This window comes from Centropristis striata, chromosome 18 (genome assembly GCF_030273125.1).
Source record: "Centropristis striata isolate RG_2023a ecotype Rhode Island chromosome 18, C.striata_1.0, whole genome shotgun sequence".
Classification (NCBI taxonomy): domain Eukaryota; kingdom Metazoa; phylum Chordata; class Actinopteri; order Perciformes; family Serranidae; genus Centropristis; species Centropristis striata.
In genome coordinates, this window is record NC_081534.1 from 28,308,717 (window position 1) to 28,329,173 (window position 20,457).

Here is a 20,457-nt window from a genome sequence, read left to right on the forward strand (position 1 = left end):
CTGACAAGAATTACAAAAAAAAAATTGCTTTAACTCAACTACATGTTGGATCTGACGTTGGTTGCTTCATAACAAAAGCTGTTCTGTTAGCTAGTTTGAATCATGGATCATCATGACCGGTCAATCCAACTTAGTCTCATGTTTGTCAGGTGGCTGCGGTAGCTAAAGGTCAGGATGTGTTAGCAACAGGAAGCTGACTGCAGGATCACTAGTGTGTCATAAATATCAGTGATTTTCTGAAAATTCCACTCAGTACCTTGAAGGTTATCTTTTATACCTTTTACTGCAAAAATATCCAAAAGCAGCTGCTTTTAAAAAACATATCGATCAGCTCCTCAGTGCAGGAAAAAAAACCTGAGTCAGTGAAGCTGATAATCACACGAGGCTGCATCATGTCAACAGGAGCAAAAGCAGCAACACTCTCCAAAGCTATGACTCAGCTCCTAATACATAATGAACCAGGGTTTGGGATTTGTAATCTCTCTGCACGGGGTGATGTAAAAGTGAATGCAACATCACACAAATGCATAACAAGTGGAGGAGCTGGGATACGTGCAGCGTGCAATATAAAATGTGCAATTTGTTTAGGTCGTCTGTGGAGCGAAATACATCAAAGGTGGTTATAACAGTGACTAAGAAGCTGGCAAAGGAAACGCAGCCTACTGACGTGGGAGCACAGTTATATTTATCACTCATAAATGTCATCTGGAGCACCTCTGAGCTCACATAACCCGGGCTGAGTGAAATGTGAGTAACCTGCAGGAGCTAAAAATGTAAATAACAGACAAATAGAAATAAATTCTCAATGAAGTTCAGCCTCCCTGATGACTCACGCAGGTGATTATAAATCTGTTACTCCTATTCACACAAACACACAGCTGCTGGAGTGTGCTGTTGTGCAGGAGACAATAAACTAATTGGATTAACACACTACCTACACATGTGAGGAAGTGTGGAAATGCACTCTAAAAGTGTGGCTTCGTTTTCAGATCTTAAAAAGCTGCAGGAATTCAGCTCCGCTGTGCTTGTGGGACATTTTTACATCACATAGTTCGTCACTTAAGATTAAACTTTTTTTTCCCCACAGTTAATAAAGTGTGACTCATTATGTTAAGCACAGACATTTTTCAAACCAGTCAGGAAGTTGAGTCAATTCACTGTGGCCTTGTATTTCATTGCAATATGTACAATATTCAGTCATTGTTTTCTTTATAATCACCAAAATCATTATCAAGAAAACCATTTAAAATGTCTAGATATCAGCTCTTAAATTAAACTCTTTTCAGCTATTTTTTTTCCATGACTGTGTATAAAAAATATATATGTAAAATAAATTATAACCAAAAATAGTCCTGCAGCTCTATGGAAACAGTATAATCATTGCTAGAACTGTGAACAATTGAAAAATGTCTTTTGTGCAGAATAACATAGTTAAAATGACATAAATCATTAAAAAAAAGTTGAGAAGCTGAATTTCTCTAATACATTTTTTTTTAAATTGACATAAAATGGAATTTATAATCCTAATGTATATATATAATTGGATTAACACACTACCTACACATGTGAGGAAGGGTGAAATTTGCACTCTTAAAGTGTGGCTTCGTTTTCAGATCTTAAAAAGCTGCAAAAATTCAACTCCTCTGTGCTTGTGGGACATTTTTACATCACGTAGTTCGTCACTTAAGATTAAACTTTTTTTTCTACAGTTAATAAAGTGTGACTCATTATGTTAAGCACCGACATTTTTCAAACCAGTCAGGAAGTGGAGTCGAGATTTAAATGGGTGCAGGACCCTTTTTTTATTTAAATTCAGGGCTTTTTTTGCTCTTTTTTTGCATTTTATTCACTTTGGCCTTGTATTTTATTGCAATATGTACAATATTCAGTCATTGAATTCCTTCATAATCACCAAAATCATTATAGAGAAAACCATTTAAAATGTCTAGATATCAGCTCTTAAATTAAACTCTTATCAGCTATTGTTGTTGCTATCATTATATTTGTCCAAACAAATGTAACTTTAGTTGTACCAGGCATTAAAATGAACAAGAAATTAGAGAAAACAATGGTCTAACAATTTTTTTCATGACTGTATATAAATATATATATATGTAAAATAAATTATAACCAAAAATAGTCCTGCAGCTCTATGGAACCAGTATAATCATTGATAGAACTGTGAGCAATTGAAAAATGGCTTTTCTGCAGAATAACACAGTAAAAATGACATAAATCATCAATCAAAAAAAAAAAGTTTAAAAGTTGAATTTCTCTCATAAATTATTTTTGTTTTAATTGAAAAAAAATAATAAAAATTACTGATATATGAATGTCATGAATGTTGGGGGGGGGGGGGGGGGGGGGGAATTGGGTCTCCACATTTTGCATATATATATATATATAATTGGATTAACACACTACCTACACATGTGAAGAAGTGTGGAAATGCACTCTAAAAGTTCATTTTCAGATCTTAAAAAGCTGCAGAAATCCAACTCCTCTGTGCTTGTGGGGCATTTTAATATCACGTAGTTCGTCAATTTAAATGAAAGTCATTCTTTCTTTTTTTCTACAGTTAATAAAGTGTGACTCATTATGTTAAGCACCAACATTTTTCAAACCAGTCAGGAAGTGGAGCTGCTCAAAAGGTGTGGGCGGTTTTTTTTGACATTTAAATGGGTGCAGGACCCTTTCATTTAAATTCACAGTCCTGCTTGTACACTGGTGACATTTACTGCACTTAAAAACTGCAAGTGGAGAGTAAAAAGTGAGTAAAGTCATCAAAATTAGTCCCGAACTGACAGCACAGTGAAGGAGATGGATGGTGAGCTTTGGCTGTGGGAAGTGAGTCCTGCAGCCAGCTTCTACCAGTGTGTATTTCTAAAAACTTCCAGCATAAATATTTCACTGCTACTTACTTAGCACAGTGTGTGGCGACCCTAACGGGGCTTAAGCTCATACATACAGTATACATTCACTTCTTAGATGGCGCTTTTACGCTGCTTGTCTACTGCATATTCTATGGTATATATTTTTACTCCCTGGAAGAAGATGGGAGTTTCTTTTTGGGAGCCAGGGAGGTTTTTTTTTTCCTGCTTCCTCACCTGAAGGGAGGTCAGGAAAAGCATGTTTATATGCACGTAATGTGAACTTTACTTCAAGGGAGGTACTACGTGGTTTCTGGAACATTTCAACATTTAGAAATCTAAATTTTCTTGTCTAGATAAATCCTGGAAATACACAAGGACTTCTCTGGAAACACCAGAGTAGAATGCTTTTTCGTTTCCACTGTAATGGTTCAACTCTGTGGTCAGTTTTTAGGGTTGTAGGTCTTAGAGTCTTTGTTGTTTTAGCAGGATTGTTGTTGTTCTCTCTTAACCCTCTGGAGTCTGAGCCTATTTGCCCTTTATATACCACATACAAAATGTTTACTGTACCCATGTTTGGTATCCATTTTTTCAGCAAAACTTCACCATGATCTGACTTTTTTTTCAGTTTAATCTACTTTACTAACATATTGAGCCCAAAAATACACAAAAATCATGAAATCTGAAATAAAATTATACTATTTATTACAATAAAAAACACAAATATGCTCAATGAACTGTTTCGAACCTGTAAATGTAAACGCTGGTTGCATATATGAACATATAAGGATGAAATTCAAATATAATACAACTATATACAATAAATTCCCATAAAAACATGTATATTTATAGCAATAGTGTTAGCTGATTCAACCACTTTTTCCATTTTGTGAACTTTTTCCTACTTTTATGCTTGAATAAATAATTTTGTACCTCGTTTTTTTATTTTTTTTTACGGTGATCTGATCACGCCAGTGCGATCACAGACCCCAAAAAATTAAGGGATGGACCGATACATGATACCATTATCAATGTCAGCTAAACATCTTGATTTAAAAGCCCCTTTCTACACAAACACTGGTTCGTTGTGGCAATCAGTGCATGCCTAATGCTTATCAATGGTGCAAAATTGATTTTGTAAGTGCAACCGAATGGCTGTTACTTTTCCCCCGAATCAAGTTTGAACAAATCCAAAGTAAAAGAGAAATGGTTCAAACTAATTCAAACTCATTTTTTCGTGGTATCCTAACATGCTTGGGCTCTATAAATTCCTTAGATCTTCTAGTTTCACATGATATCATTATATAAAGTATACTCCTAAAATTGAGAAAAAAATCTGGCCCGCCCGCAGGACTTCTGAACAGTAACAGGTAAACAAGTATAGTTTTTACACTAGAGATAGACCGATATATTGCCCGGCCGTTATATCAGGCCGATATATATATTGGCCGATATTTGCGTTTTTTACTTGTATCTTCATCGGCCGATACGTGCGTGCGTTCGCCGATCAATGATCCCATTTCACTGAGCCAACAGCAGGCAAGGCTCGGTGCAACATCTGCCATTCGCTGATACCGGAAAAAAGAAAAACACATCAAATATGTGGATCATCTGAGGCGCCACCACCTCCAGGCCTAGAACAACATACACAGTGTTTGCTATCAAACTGTTAATATGTTTGGTTTGTTTTGTTAACAAATGTTTCCTTTTTTGTTTAAATTGAGACTTGTGTAACATTTGTTATCATTGTGTCATTTTTACCATGTAAATGGAGGGAAAAAAGGCAATATCGGCTTCCAGAATCGGCCCAAAAAAATTGGCAGCACATATCAGGGATCGGTTAAGACTGATGTCAAAATAATCGGCATCGGCCTTAAAAAATTACTGTATCGGTCGACCACTATTTTCCACCCTGCACCACTCTGCCTGCAGCTCCTCTCAGATCTTACACTTGTTCCCTCTTGTGTTTCATCCTCATATTGTGACAAACTCCAGCATCATAACAGTTTTTATATCTGATACGAGACAGCAAAACCACCCGAGAGGATTATAAACAGGGCCCTGGTGACTTGTTTAATGAGCCTGAGGTCTAACAGCTCCCAGCCAGCCCCTACCTCTAATTTGACTGCAGCCGAGGCGTGCAGCTCCACCGCCGGCCTGAAATAGCCCCGCATGGTGCTGGTGCCTAATCTCCACAGGGTCCTTTATTCCAGTCACACACGGCCATGTGGAAGCAAGTGATCAAATATTCTCTTGCATCAAAGTTGCATAAGGAGGACGTGTTTTAAATGATATTCCACAGTAGACCCGATCAGGGCCGACACTTACATTAAGGGGACGAGCGTTATGCATTTCCGTATTATTAGATATGCGTTCCATATGCAGACTTTCTGGCCCCGGTGTGATTTTCGTGGCCTCACATCCCCTCCCACTGAGCCCGGGCATGCATGGCAATTTGCTATTGTTCACTCCTGTTGGTGATTATGCTGCAGAAGTGTCCACATTGAATAAGTGATGGCGAGGAGGCAGCTCTCATTCACTTCTCCTGCTCTCTCCGCTGCTCCACTTTTCGGTTTTTCTGCAAAAATGCGTGCAGATGCATGAGAAAAAATTGCCTCTTCATCCCTCCGTCGTTCGATCGCTTTTGTCTGATCGGAGTTTCATCACGTCTAGTTAATCATCCGTTCTTTCATCACCTCTATGCTTTTCATCGCTTTAAATTATAATGAGAGTTGTCTGTGAGAGGGCCGGGTGAGGAATTTAAATGAAGAGGTTTGCAATACCCTCGGTCTGGCCCTCCGTATCGAGCAGCAAGGTATGACAGGAATCCTGATGCGTCCTATTAGAGCTCTCAGCATCTGACTTCGTCTGGTTTCAATCCACCACTGACGAAAGATTCCCTCGACTGATGGAAGTCGCCACATAACAAAGACTTCCACAGATTCAACTGCCAACATACTGAGGAAAAATATCATGTTTTCATTAGGGCTGGGCGATATGGCCCTAAAAGATTATCACGATATTTCAGGGCATTTTTTGCGATAACGATATTCTTGACAATATTAAAAAATACCGAAAAAATATAAAGAAAATATGATTTTTTTAGTCTGTATAAATAAATAAAAAACGTAGAATAAATAAAAATCAATCATAAATCTAAAATGTAGTGTAAAGTGCAAATCTCAACAGTTGCCATATACAAAATTTTTTACTCTTGTCTCTTGAATATTAGCAAAAACTGTAATTTAGACTGAATATTCCCGTTATTTTTAGGGTAATTGTGTCATTCCTTCACACACCATGCTATTTCTCCATTAACTTTACATGAAAATGTTATATTCTTTATAGCAAAACTGTGTGTTTCCTACAGTTTATGGCAGTAAAGTTAAAGTTTTGTGCTATTCTTTGATTTACGGTAATTAAAAGTGTCTACTACGTTGATATACAAATTTTAATTTTACGCCCTATTTCTGATGTAGTTTAACAGTGTTTTATTATAATTTCTACAAACATTTTTTACAGTGTAAACTTTCAGTAGGTTTAAATGTGACGTTAGTGCAGCACATGCGACTCTGGAGCTGCCACAGTCTACTAGGTCATTAATGGGAACCCTTACGCCACTACGGCAACAAGGAGGAATGTTGACAATATCATGATATGCATTTTTTTTACCCATAAAAAAATTACACCGGTATAATTGTGAACGATACGATATGGCACACCCCGAGTTTTCATCATGCATTTTTGATTGAATGGCTTTATGTAACGGTTGGGAAATACAGTCATGGACAAAATTATTAGACCACCCTTGTTTTCTCCTTGCTTTCATGTTCATTTAATGCCTGGTACAACTAAAGGTACATTTGTTTGGATAAATATAATGATAAGAACAAAAATAGCTCATAAGAGCTGATTAATTTAAGAGCTGATATATAGACATTTTCCATGTTTGTTTGTTTTTTACAATGATTTTGGTTATTATCAAAAAAACATTGGAATTGAATTGACAAAAATAAATATTTAAATATCCTAGATGAATAAAAACAAAATAATCAAAACAAATAAAATAGACTCAAAGAGACTACAAATTACATATAAACAGCTGGAATGGCTGCTTAGGAAATATAAGTTTGTTTTTTTTTGGCAATTCGCACTGCCTGTCAAACAATTGCACAATACTTTAAACACAACACAAAAAAGTATGTAAACAATGATACATCGAGTCCAGAAAAAACCTATCATGTCCATTTTATATATGGAACGATAAGTCAATGTAGTAATTATCGTGACAGGCCTAATTGCAGCCTTAACCCTCGAGGCACCTTTGGGACCAAACGTGTACATTCAGCTTATTTTTTATTTTTTATTCTCAATGTATCGGTCAGTTTAAAGGCTAATTGAAACTTGGCCATGGTTTGTTTTTTATTCTAATTTTAAAAAATTCCAAAATTCCTGTTTTGCAAGGTGTATCGAATAGGAGATACACATAACACTCTCACTTTGACCCTTAAGGCCCCTTTTGGTCCCATTGACTCCCATTATAAACACAAACTTTTGATACACTGTAATCCTGACATAATATAATGCTTTTCCCATGAATACCTAATAAATCTAAGCCTCTCCCTTCAAAATACCTGGAAAATAGGTTTTAGGTCTGATGACCCCCCTGAAACCACCAGGGGCAGCAGAGCTAAATCACATGCAGTTTCAATGGAGGCCTGGTTCTCTTGCCTTCAAAATGCATGGCAATGAAAAGGTTAACACCATAAAAAAGTTCTTGGTGTGTTGGGATTTATATAAAGGAGTTATCAATTATTGACCTAGTCAAGGCTGTAATAACCTCACCCCAAATATTCCACTTTGCACCTTATTTTTGAAAATATTGCATATTTTGTATTTTTGCCCTTGAAAAGATCAGGGGTTCTTATGACAAAAATGGCATTAAAAATAAATATATGTTAGGTCTGAAGCTGCTAAAAGGTTTGATGTGGTGAAAAAAAAAATGTATGTATCACATTTTTATGACACTTGAATGAGAGGGACCGTTTCGGGACCTTAAGGTGTAAAGTGTATGGTCATTTTAAAGAGGCCTTGAGGGTTAGCTGCTATAAGTTACCATAAATGAGTCGCTGGAGGCAAAATAAAACATTGACTTGGTAAATATCCTACAAATACATAAAGAGTCCTACAAGAAAATATGCAACATGTAGAAATCCAAGAAACTTCAAAGTTTCTTCTCCTGATTTCTGCCTGAAAGCCGCTCCACCATGAGATTCCCAGGCAGCAGCAGTCTGGAGGCTCTGTGGGAGAAGAAGGCTTCAGGCGGACAGATCTTGATGTAGCTCTGGGTTTCTCCGTAGTCTCGTGGTGGGCAGGTACCGGCCCCGTTCTGGGCTTTTTTAAGTGTTGAGTAAAAGAGTGAAACTATTGCATAAAACCGAGGGGAAGCTGGCTGTTAACCCATAAGAACCCAGACCCAGTTATCCTTAAAGGATGTCTTCTATAAGTGGACCACATAGAACACATTTCTGATGTTTTATAAAATATATATACTACCTCTAAATGTCAAAGATCTGTGATGTGACATATATGATACATTGGGCATTTATGGTATTTAGGTTTATAATATTTCTTATTTTAAAATTTTTAAAAAATTAGACACATTTTCTGCTTCCAGAAACACAAATTTGCCTTTTTCTTTTGCATCTCCATAACATTTATCAAAATTGTGACAATAATAGTGCTGTTTAACAGCAAATTATTTTTCAGATTAGTGAAATCATCACCAAAAAAGACCCAAAATGACAAAAAAAAGACACAAAATGACCAAAAAAGACACAAAAAGACAACACTAAGTGCTGTTTAACAACAAATTATTTTTCAGATTAGTGAAATCATCACCAAAAAAGACCCAAAATGACAAAAAAATGACAACAAAAAAAAAAGACACAAAAAGATTAAAAAAAAAAAAAAAAATTAAAAAAATAATAAATAACAAATAAAAACAAATAACCATTTGCACTTTTGTTTGCATCTCCATAACATATATCAACATTGTGACTTTAATTTGCTCAGGAAACAACCTGGTCTCACAGGAATCCGTGAAATAGCCACGGATTTGCTTAACTCAAAATCCGTGGAATAGCCACGGAATCACTCAAATTTCTGTGAAACTGACACGGATTTCGCTACAATGTAAGTTATTCCAGTCATATCACGTGACTATTCCTACATACAAAGTGATTATGTACATTCACTGAGTGAATATTTAGAAAATAAAACATATTTCTCGCTAGAAATGTGATCAAAATCCATTTTTGTGCAGAAACTAAGTCAAAATATTGATTTTTTTTCACTAAAAATGAGAGAATCCGTGGCTATTTCACAGATTCCTGTGAGACCAGGTTCCAGGAAATATGGTCAGAACAAGTTAAATGCAATAAAGACCACCCTATTAACCCTATTACAATTGTTAAATGGGTTTAAACTTAGCCTAGTAACAAAAAATAAGCTGTTTGAAATTAGCTACTTTTTCACATTTCTGTTTCCAGTCACACACACATTTAGGAGAAGTCACTTCACCACCCCAGGGTGTTGAGTATACGTCGCTTAGGGATTTAATGAGTTAATGAGAAGCATAAAGCTGAATATGGCAGATTCTAGAAGATTTAAAGTGTTTGTTACACAGGTGTCACCGTGGGTTCTTATGGGTTAAAGAAAAACCGGTTGCGAACTGACGTGGGAGTGTTTTTGATCATGTTGACACTTGGAACATTTTGGGACCAATTCCCTGAACCAAATTACACCAAAAGGCTTTCACGGATATATATTTGTGTCAGTCAGTATTCACTGCTCACCGTTATTAGCCTGCCAACAGAGAAACTTCCTCCACTCTGCTTGGCTTGTGAAATACAAGATGTCATGTCACACTCATGAATCACTGTGATCTTTCACTCTTCTTTCCATTCAGACGAATTTCCGTGAAGTTCCATTCATTTCCAGCGAGAACTATTTCACAGAAGTCAATACGCTGAATGTGTTTCTCTCTCTCGCGGCGTTACAAACTCCGTCCTCCTGTGTAATGAATAATGGTGGCAAATTTCATTTGACATTACAGCAATTTCCCTCAGCTCTAATTGTCCTTGGAAAGCAGCGATGATTGCACGCTGTAACAGAAATCGTTCCCCATTCATCAGCAGCCATAATAAGCTTTATTATGGTAACAATGCACGGGCTCTTTCTCCGGCTTCTCTGTCAAGGACAATGAAATAGTTTGAAGTATTTTTAGATGTTTTTTGCACAGATGATTGCAGCGAATGTAATGTCACACAAAAGAGGAGAGAGAGAGAGGAAATACTGCACATACATGAAGGATTTCAAGCTGAGTTTTCAACCAATAATAATGATAAAATCTTACTTGGATGAAACTGAAATTAAACTGTATCACTGACATGTGAATTACTGATCCAGGCAAAGATCGTTTTTCCACTTTAAAGCTTAATATGTGACATTTTTCTGCATTTAAATGTCTAAAAACAACTACAATATGTCATACAATTTGTTGACTTGTGTACTTACACTGCAAAAAAAGAAATGTAGGGTGAACTCAAAATTGCAAGGCAACAAACTTCGATAACATTTCAAGTTGGACAATTAAACTAAATATTTTAAGTTTTGTTTTTGAGTTTGCTCAACTCTGAATTCGGATTTTTGTCAACTCAACACGATTGTAACGCCGCTATGAAATGTCAGCTAATGTTGCGACTAAAATTTTGAGTTAGCATTGATACGCTAATGGCTACTCTTGTAGCTGTAACAAGCAGCGCTGTTAGCATCAGTTAGCCGCTAGCGTCAGTTAGCCGCTAGCTTTCGCTAATGACCGAATTTCACCGATTTCCAGCATTTCACAACAAAGAAATAAGAGTTAGCAGAACTATTGTCCCTTGTTGTGAACCCCAACTTAAAGTAACAACTCACCAACTTGTTTTTGAGCAGACAACTGGCTTCCTTTGTTGTGCTAACTTACATTATTGCCCTAAATGTCAATAATTTATATTTCCAAGTTTTACCAACTTAAATCACTGTTTTAGGCCAAAAAATACAAGTTGGCTTTTTTGCAGTGTACATTATCCTAAATGTTTCCAATGAGGCTCAAACTCACAGAAAGCTTTGATTTTATTCAAGGTAACAGTGCTAATCATTTTGTAACCTGTTAATGGCGTCATCTAACCTTTACCCCATTAGATGCACTTACTTTATAGTAATAAACCACACAGTAGCTGTGTTTCCAGTCACGGATTTCGATGCAAATTTTGAAGATTCGCATGAGAAAAGCTTGATGGAAACACAAAAATTCGACAAAACGTTCCAAAATCCACAGAAAAGTTTTTATGCTTGCTTGAGTTGTTTTGTCCTTTTTTGAAAAATAGTTAATGCTCTAAATGGGAGATGGAAACTATTTTCCTGAATAAGTTCTGACAGTTTCCTACTAAATAATAGATTTTTCAGCCTCTGTAGCAGATAGAAATGAAATTCAAAAAGTATTTGAGAGCTTATAGCTGTTATATCTGAGCTCCGCTATAGTCGTCTTCCGCCATGATTTCAAAGTTCTAGAAAAGTCCCATGATGCATTGCGACACTCCCACATGTATTCTCTTTTTCTGTCTTTTTTAGTCATTTTGAGTGTTTTTTGTCATTTTGTGTCTTTTTTTTGGTCATTTTGTCTTTTTGTGTGTCTTTTGTCATTTTATGTCTTTTTTATAATTTTGTGTCTTTTTGTGTCTTTTTTTAGTCATTTATGTCATTTTGTGTGTATTTTTGGTCATTTTTTTTGTAATTTTGTGTCTTTTATGGTCATTTTATGTCTTTTTTTGGTCATTTTGTGTCTTTTTTTGGTGATGATTTCCAAGTTAAGGAAAAGTCCCATGTTGCATTGCGACACTCCCACATGTATTCTGATGCATTTCATTGGCCAAGAGACCGAAAATAGGTGGAAAAAACTACAAATACTACAAAACTACGTATCCTCTTTCCCAGCTTTAATGGTAGAATAACACAACAGTGCCCCCGGTTTTAATGGTAGAAATGCAGTAATGCTTTCCGCCTTAAATGGGTTAACACTGAAGACATGAACTCCGATGCTCCCGCTCTAGCTCACAGCATCATCATCTTTTAATAAATGCTTCCATTGAGAAATCTTTCGCTCTTGAAATTGCAAACTGTGTGTTTAAGTCACTTGTAGTCCACACGTGTTGACAGACGTGTGTTTCTGGTGGCTTTCTGCAGGAGCTGGAGCAGCAGTTTGAGAGGGAGCGCCAATCCCTGGAGGAGCAGAAGACGACTCTCAGGCAGCAGCTGGACGAGCTGAGTGAGGAGCTCACCTCCAAACTCACCGCCGCCAACCAAGAGGTAGGACCTCCACAGCTCTACATGTGGACAACTGCATGTTTAAAAACATTTATGCCCAAAAATCTATTAACCCTTTATCAGGCAAAGAACTATATTTGGTAACTTCAGGTAATATTTTGAGAAAAAAGTTGCAAATTTACTAGATTAAAGTGGCAAATCTACAAGAAAAAAAATCACAGATTTAAGAGATTTAAAGTGGCAAATCTGCGCGAAAAAAGTCGCAGATTTACGAGAAAAAAGTGGGAAAAAAGCAACTTTTTTCTCCCAGATTCACCACTTTAACCCTTAATAGGACACTCATTGAACTACTTGCAAATTTCAAATTTCAACCCTGGAGAATATTGGAGGATATTACATACTGCCAGAATGTATAAAAAAAACATACGAAAATAATATTTTGAGAAAAAACTTTACCAGATTAAAGTTGCAAATCTACGAGAAAAAAATGATTTAAAGTGGTGAATCTGGGAGAAAAAAGTTGCTCTCCCCCACTTTTTTCTCGTAAATCTGCGACTTTTTTAGTACAGATTTGCCACTTTAAATCTCTTAAATCTGCGACTTTTTTTCTTGTAGATTTGCCACTTTAATCTAGTAAATTTGCAACTTTTTTCTCAAGATATTACCTGAAGTTACCAAATATATAGTTTTTTGCCTGATAAAGGGTTAAACCTCTGAAGTCCAGGAGATTTTGGTTCAAATTTGTCAACTTCCTCTGCATTCATTTCTGTCTCTGTTTAGCATCTTTCAGTCTGTCCTTACATCACATGCATGGCTCCTTTTTCTCCACACAAACTTGGCAGTCAGATTTTTCATTTTATTTTAATTAAAGTATAAAGCTGCCGAAAATACCGAAAATACAAACAAAAGACACAGGTTTCTATGGAAATGTACAATTTTTTAAACCATTTTTACACACAAAAACAGCAGAAAAATAATAAATAATAAAACTACAAAACAGTCTCTTTGCATGTAAATTAAAAATAGTAATAGTTTTCATTGTAGAAAGAAAATTCACATTTTAAAAATGGTCTAGAAACATAAATGTCACACTGTGAAAGCTCCTATGATTGAACTTTAACTGGCTTTCTCAGCTTGTCAACATATCATATATAAATAAAGTTATTACTGTAAATAAAACATGTGTATTTTCAATAAATAGATGGACTCCAGAGGGTTAACTAAACATGCATTGCGTATATAAACTCATTTTTAAGTTAATATCAAACTGTGTTGGGCCACTAGTGACTGTTGGAGCTTTCAATCGTGTTGATTTTCATCAACAGATGGAGTTTGCTTTGATATTGTAGAACAAAATTTCAATTTTAACAACTTCTCGTCCATGTTGGCTTAAAAATACGTGTTAAAGTTCAACCTTGACTTGTTACCATCTGTTACTGATACAGAACAAGTGATTGAAAGTTTCAGAGCAGATTCGAAACTTTGAGTTTTTAAGGAGTTCTCAGTCACTTCTCTTAACTTCCTGTTGCTAATGTCACCTCCAAAACTTAGAGAAAGTAGAGTCTGAATCCTTAATAATGTGTGTGACTTGAATAAGAAATACATAATAAACAGTACTTACCATTTAAAAGATAAAGTAAACTGTATTTTCCAGTCATATTAACGACTGGAGAATAAGGTGAGGGTCACTGAAGGACACATTAACTCTAACAACGTGTAAAATAAACCTTATAAACACAAACTTAGTCCAAGAATTGCAGCTGTTTGCTGATAATATTATTGTTATGAGACGTCACTGTGATTTAGAATCAGCTGAATGCAAATATATATATTTATGATGCCACTGGTCCTGTTTTGCAGATATTAGCTTTTTGTTGCAGCTTTTCTAAAATGCAGTTGTTGGCGGTTTATTCATCCATTAAATATATTGTTTGTTTTTGCAGAATTTCAAGTGTTCCAACTTGTTCCGTGTCATTTAAAAATTAATGGGAGTATATTAGCATGCAATTTCAGTCAAAATGTATTAAATTGTGGTGCATTTATGATAAAAACAGAAAGAGAGAGAAAGAAACTCCACTGTTGGTTTGATCCATTTACTGTTCTTCAGAAACAGTGTTCCCTTGTGTGTTTATTGCTGTTGTTTGTGCGCTCAGCTTTTAACATCCAGGTAAATTAATATCTAATGCACTGCAAAACTATGGTGCCACGTTGGCAAAAAAAAGTATATGGGTCTGGCTCATTTAAAAATCAGAAATAGAAATGGTTATTGAATGCATTTTTGATGTAAATTCCACCTCGCTGAGCGTAAAGTGCTGATGCAGTTTCAACGTTGCTGCCACACTGAGCTGCAGCCTGGAGCGCAGAGAAATGGTGAATATGGTTTATTCTCTCTGTCTGTGCTCCGCCGCAGGTGGTCCGGCTGCAGGAGGAGGTGCAGCAGGGGGAGCAGAACATCGGGACAGCTGAGGGGCAGATCTCCACGCTGAAGGAGGCGCAGGACAAACTGCTGGAGGAGCTGGACGCCACCAGGGCCCGGCTGAGGGAGACCAGCAACCTGCTGACTGCACTGCAGGTCAGCACACGATCAGCTGTTCACTCTGTGTGTTCGTTAACCCTTTATCAGGCGAAGAACTATATTTGGTAACTTCAGTGGATATCTAAATGAGGTCCCCATGTCCCTCTGTTTGGTCGTAGAACCACATGGATTTCTTCAGCTAACCAGCAAAGATCAGGCTACGTCACAGAAAGTGACACCATGACATCTGACCAATCAGTATGATCATAATATAATAATATTCACTTTATTGACCTCAACCTCCAATGTAAAAATGAAAAATTTAGTCGTACAAACAGAGTTATTCTTCACACATAATACCCCATAATGACAACATGAAAAAAGTAAAAAATCGAACGAAATCTTATGTACAAAAAAATTTATTTAATCCATTTTGGAAGAAGGCGGTAACATAACAAAATGTGGAAAAAGTGACGTGCTGTGAATACTTTCCAAATGCACTGTAGGTGAAGTTAATTGGTGACTCTAAAGACAGAAGCATTAATAAAGTCTCAGCCTCTCAATCGGGTGTTTTCATAAATGATAAATGATTTATGTATTTGTTTATTTAATCTATTTATTTTCAAAATTTTTTTGTAAATATGTATGTTTGGGGAAAAAGAAAACGTTAATTGAGTAATGGAGAAGGGTATAAATAAGCATATGCTTCATCCTACTCCTTTTCGGACATGTTACGTTCACATTATAGCTTTTGTTTTGACTATTGCTATTTTTGTTTCGTTTTGATTATTCTCATTGGATTTGTTTGTTTTTCAGTTTACTTTGTTGTGTTACTCGCACATTATTTTGCACGTTTGAAATAAAAAAGCTAAACTAAACTAAACTGAATTGGATTTAAAAGCATTTAACAAGATAAATTCATTAAGTTTCAAGTCATTCTGCAACATATTCCAAGCCAAAGCTGCAGAATACACAAATGTCCTTTTCTAGATTCTGTTGAAAGCATGAAGCAGTCCAGAGAATGCAAAGTGTTTTATCCAGCACTTTTCTGATTGATAAACACACAACTTATTTCCAGAAATAAAACCAAGTTCCAGCCTCACCTCAGCTTCTGCACAGGTAGCTCAGAAGAGAGGGAGTAATCCATCAAAATAACCAGATATTTATAATAGTTAACAACCTCTATTTCACTTTCCCTGTAGAGTGACCACCTAAGGGAAATTAAAGTTATAACATTATATTAAAACCAGGTTTAACCTGTCAAACAGCCCTCTGGCAGAGCGACGAACCCACAAAGTTCAAGTTCCTCATTTTCCAAAAATGTCTGAACACTCAAGGTGTGAAACTCAAATATGTCCGAAATTAGAAGTGAAGGCACACACACACACACACACACACACACACATTCTTGTACTTCTATCTTTGTGAGGGCCCTCATTTGAACAGTGAATTCCCAAGCAAGGTTATAATAGTTTTGAATTTTTAATTCTAATTTTAATTAATTTTAATTTTAATTTGAAGTTTTAGTTGAGTTGTGAATTTTTGTTTTCAAATTCAGTTAGTTTTAATGAGTTTTTAGAGTGAGTTTGCTAGTTGTAGTTTAGTATTTTTTTTATATTTTTTTTAAGTTGTAGTTTAGTTTTTATTAGTTTTAGTTTTTTGTAATGGGCTATTTGTTGGGTGGGAGATTAAAAGAGGTCACAGTAAATTTTGCCTTTTTTTCCTTTGTCTTATCCATCTTCATTATGTATGAAAAAAGTTGACAAAGACAAAACGAAGGACATTATCATTATGATTTTAGTTAGTTTTGTAACCATACAATACAGTTTACAATACCTTTACCCTTAAAACAAAGTCTGAAATCTCAAAAAAGCCTTTAAAGAAGTCACTTTGCAGAAATGTCCTCATTCTGTTGGTTAAAAACGTGTTCTGGTCCTCACTATGTATGAAGTACAAGAACACACACACACACACACACACACACACACACACACACACTGTGTTTGGTCAGATCGTGGGTTCACTCATACTGTATTAATTGGATTTTTCAACAATATTCAAAAGTACCAATGCTCATTTCGTCTACTAATTTACAGCTTATTTAGTCAAACAAAGTTGAAGTTAAAATGTCTGACTTTACAGGTGGTGGGTTTCCTTTGATCTCACCTATTTAAATGACTGAAAGGCTTAAAGTGCAAGTACAAAACACACAATATTCCATTAACAATGGTATGAAAAAGAGAAAAACAGCAAATATTTGAGTTGGTAGAACCAGTAAATAAATGGCTTTTCTGTTGAATAGATAACAACACAATTAATCACTTTATACTTTTATCTGTTTGTCCCTATAGTGCAGACCTGGGGTTTGTCCAAAGTGTCTTTCTGAAGGACTTAACTGTCACCAGTGTCTTTAGATTGACACTGCCAGTAGAAGAGTTTGTGTTGGCTGGAAGCAATGTCACTCCAAAAGGCTTTAACCTTTTTTTCACGCTACACAAAATCCCAAAAAGTTCTCAGAGTTGCCTAAAGAAATAGATTCTTGTCGGGGCGGAAAAACCTCTGAGCAACGTTTAGACTGTGATGGTCTGTCTGTCTGTCTGTCTGTCTGTCTGTCTGTCTGTCTGTCTGTCTGTCTCTCTTACTGTCTGTCTGTCTGACTGTCTGTCTGTCTGTCTGTCTGTCTGTCTGTCTCTCTTACTGTCTGTCTGTCTGACTGTCTGTCTGTCTGTCTGTCTGTCTGTCTCTTTGAGTCTGTCTGTCTGTCTGTCTGTCTGTCTCTTTGAGTCTGTCTGTCTGTCTGTCTGTCTGTCTCTCTCTCTTACTGTCTGTCTGTCTGTCTGTCTGACTCTCTCTCTCATTGACTGTGTATCTGTCTGTCTCTCTCTCTGACTGTCTGTCTCTTTGAGTCTGTTTGTCTGTCTGTCTGTCTGTCTGTCTCTTTGAGTCTGTCTGTCTGTCTGTCTCTTTGAGTCTGTCTGTCTGTCTGTCTCTCTCTCTCTCTTACTGTCTGTCTGTCTGTCTGTCTCTCTCTCTCTCTTACTGTCTGTCTGTCTGTCTGTCTGTCTGACTCTCTCTCTCATTGACTGTGTATCTGTCTGTCTCTCTCTCTGACTGTCTGTCTGTCTGTCTGTCTGTCTCTTTGAGTCTGTCTGTCTCTCTCTCTCTCTTACTGTCTGTCTGTCTGTCTGTCTGTCTGTCTGTCTGACTCTCTCTCTCATTGACTGTGTATCTGTCTGTCTCTCTCTCTGACTGTCTGTCTGTCTGTCTGTCTGTCTGTCTGTCTGTCTTTCAGGGAGAGTTGGAGATCCAGAAGCGTCAGCATGAAGCCAAACTCATCACCACCAAAGAAGAAGAAAAACTTAAGATGGACAAGATGGCTCTGGAGCTGGAGCTCAAATGGACCGAGACACTCAGGTAGGTGTGTGTGTGTGTGTGTGTGTGTGTGTGTGTGTGTGTGTGTGTCCTTGTCTGTATGTGTGTGTTGGTATATCAGAGAGAATAACACCCACAGTCTTTATTTTGTCTTCTAACAAAGAGAGAGAGCATGAAATTCAGAATGGATTGGAAATGGAAGTCTTTCTATTTCCCCTATTTTCCTTTCTCACACTTAGTACACACACACACACACACACACACAGATAATCACATACACACACACACAGGTCATCCGGCTCACAGTATTGACCGTGACAGAGCATTATTCTTGGAGGGCTCTGCAACTTCTCTGCTCGATCCGGTGTTAAAGCCCCCAGCTCAGACTCCCCGTTAACATCCACACACACCTTTTGAAGTGTTAATATTCAAAGAATGAAATCGACTGTGTGAGGTGTGAACTGATGTACTTTTCACACAGCAAAGTCTGCAGCCTCTAAATTACTCTATTAGAGTTCATTTCAGCATTAAATTGTGTCTTGATGGTCAAAGCTTTTCCACCCTGATGAAGATTTTGTCCCTTTTCATGCTAAAGTGACTCCATGTCTGTTGGATCTCACTAATAATAATGAAGAAGTGATGAACCTGCTGCTCTAAATCACAGGTGGTGAATGCGTGGACTCACTTATATAACAGCTTTCCATTCAGATCATTTTAACTCTATGTAGTCTTGGACCATTTTTGAATCCCTCTCATGTCTTTTCGTGTCTTTTTTTTTAGTTAATTTGTGTCTTTTTTGGTGATTTTGTGTCTGTTGTTGTGTCTTTTTTTGGTCATTTTGTCTCTTTTTTTTGTCATGTTGTGTCTTCTGTGTCTTTTTTGGTCATTTTGTGTCTTTTTTCTCGTCATTTTGTGTCTTTTTTTAGTCATATTGTGTCTTTTTTAGTCATATTGTGTCTTTTTTAGTCATTTTGTGTGTTTTGTGTCTTTTTTGGTCATTTTTGTGTCTTTTTTGTAGTCATATTGTCTCTTTTTTTTGTCATTTTGTGTCTTTTTGTGTCTTTTTTGGTCATTTTTGTGTCTGTTGTGTCTTTTTTTTGTCATTTTGTCTCTTTTTTGTCATGTTGTGTCTTCTGTGTCTTTTTTTGTCATTTTGTGTCTTTTTTAGTCATATTGTGTTTTTTTTTAGTCATATTGTCTCTTTTTTTTGTCACTTTGTGTCTTTTTGTGTCTTTTTTGGTCATTTTTGTGTCTTTTTTCTAGTCATTTTGTGTCTTTTTTTAGTCATTTTGTGTCTTTTTTGGTCACTTATTTTGACGTCATGAAGAAGTTGTGCTCTGACGCTTTCGTGGACTCCAGAGGGTTAAACCCATAAAAACAGTTTTTTTTTCCATTTGTGTTTTTTTGGTGCATCCAAATTAGTTTTTTTCTCCAGAAAGCGTGTCCCAGTTACCCCTGGATAATCCACAGAACACACTGTCAACTGTTTTCATGAGCCCAATTTTTGGGTTGAAAGTATTTCCACTGAAAGCTGTTCACAGTGAGGCCTGTGGATTATCCAGAGTAATTGGGACACTGTCTCTGCAAAGAGAATGTGCTATAGATTTTTTTTTTAAAAGCTTTTATTTTTTATTTTTTAATGCTTTGAGCACCGCAAAGGGAAGCTCCAGTTGTGTTCATTTTTTAATCAGGGAATTAGACAAATATGTCAGACATGGGGCAGAGCATGAGACAGAGGCCCTCTGGGCTCAGAGACGTGAACACAGCAGATGCTGTTTGTAGTAATTTTGCGTCTATGTGACATTCTGCAGGCTAACTATCAGTGTAAAGTGCTGCTGTTGGTTGAAAACATCACTTCAACGTCAGTTCATTGTTAAAGAGGAGCTGTCTCCTCCTGTGCTGCCACTGCAGATTAGGTTTAGGTTTGTTTTATTTTATTTGCACAGTAAGAATTACATAAAATGACAAAGATAACATATATTCCATATTTTTGCACCGACAACCGAAACACACATTTGTTTCAAGGTAGTCCGAGCAACTTGGTGCTAAAAATCAAATCTTCTTCTCTGATTTTCATCTTCTGAAGTAAACACAAATAGCTTTTGCAGGTTTTCTGGTAAAACTCTGTTTCTGGCTTTGAACATAATTAGCAGTGTCTGGAGTTCTATTATCTCTGTAAGTTTCAATAATAATAATAACTAGAAAATTTCCTCTGGGGAAATTTTGAAAGGGCCACGGGGGCTACTGCCGGTGTGTGTACACTATGATGAGATTATGATGAGACTATTACTAACTAACTAAAAACTGTTACATCTCCATTCTTCCTAAATCTTC

General features: G+C 36.5%; 1 protein-coding gene across 1 annotated transcript in view; it reads left to right on the top strand.

The window, feature by feature from the left end:
* Positions 1-20,457, top strand: part of fam184ab (family with sequence similarity 184 member Ab) — a 253,926-nt gene that overhangs the window by 142,574 nt on the left and 90,895 nt on the right. Inside the window, exons 10-12 of the mRNA XM_059357047.1 lie at positions 12,156-12,278; positions 14,647-14,808; positions 18,044-18,165. Of these exons, the coding sequence (XP_059213030.1) occupies positions 12,156-12,278; positions 14,647-14,808; positions 18,044-18,165 (407 nt within the window). The remainder of the gene's footprint in view (positions 1-12,155; positions 12,279-14,646; positions 14,809-18,043; positions 18,166-20,457) is intronic.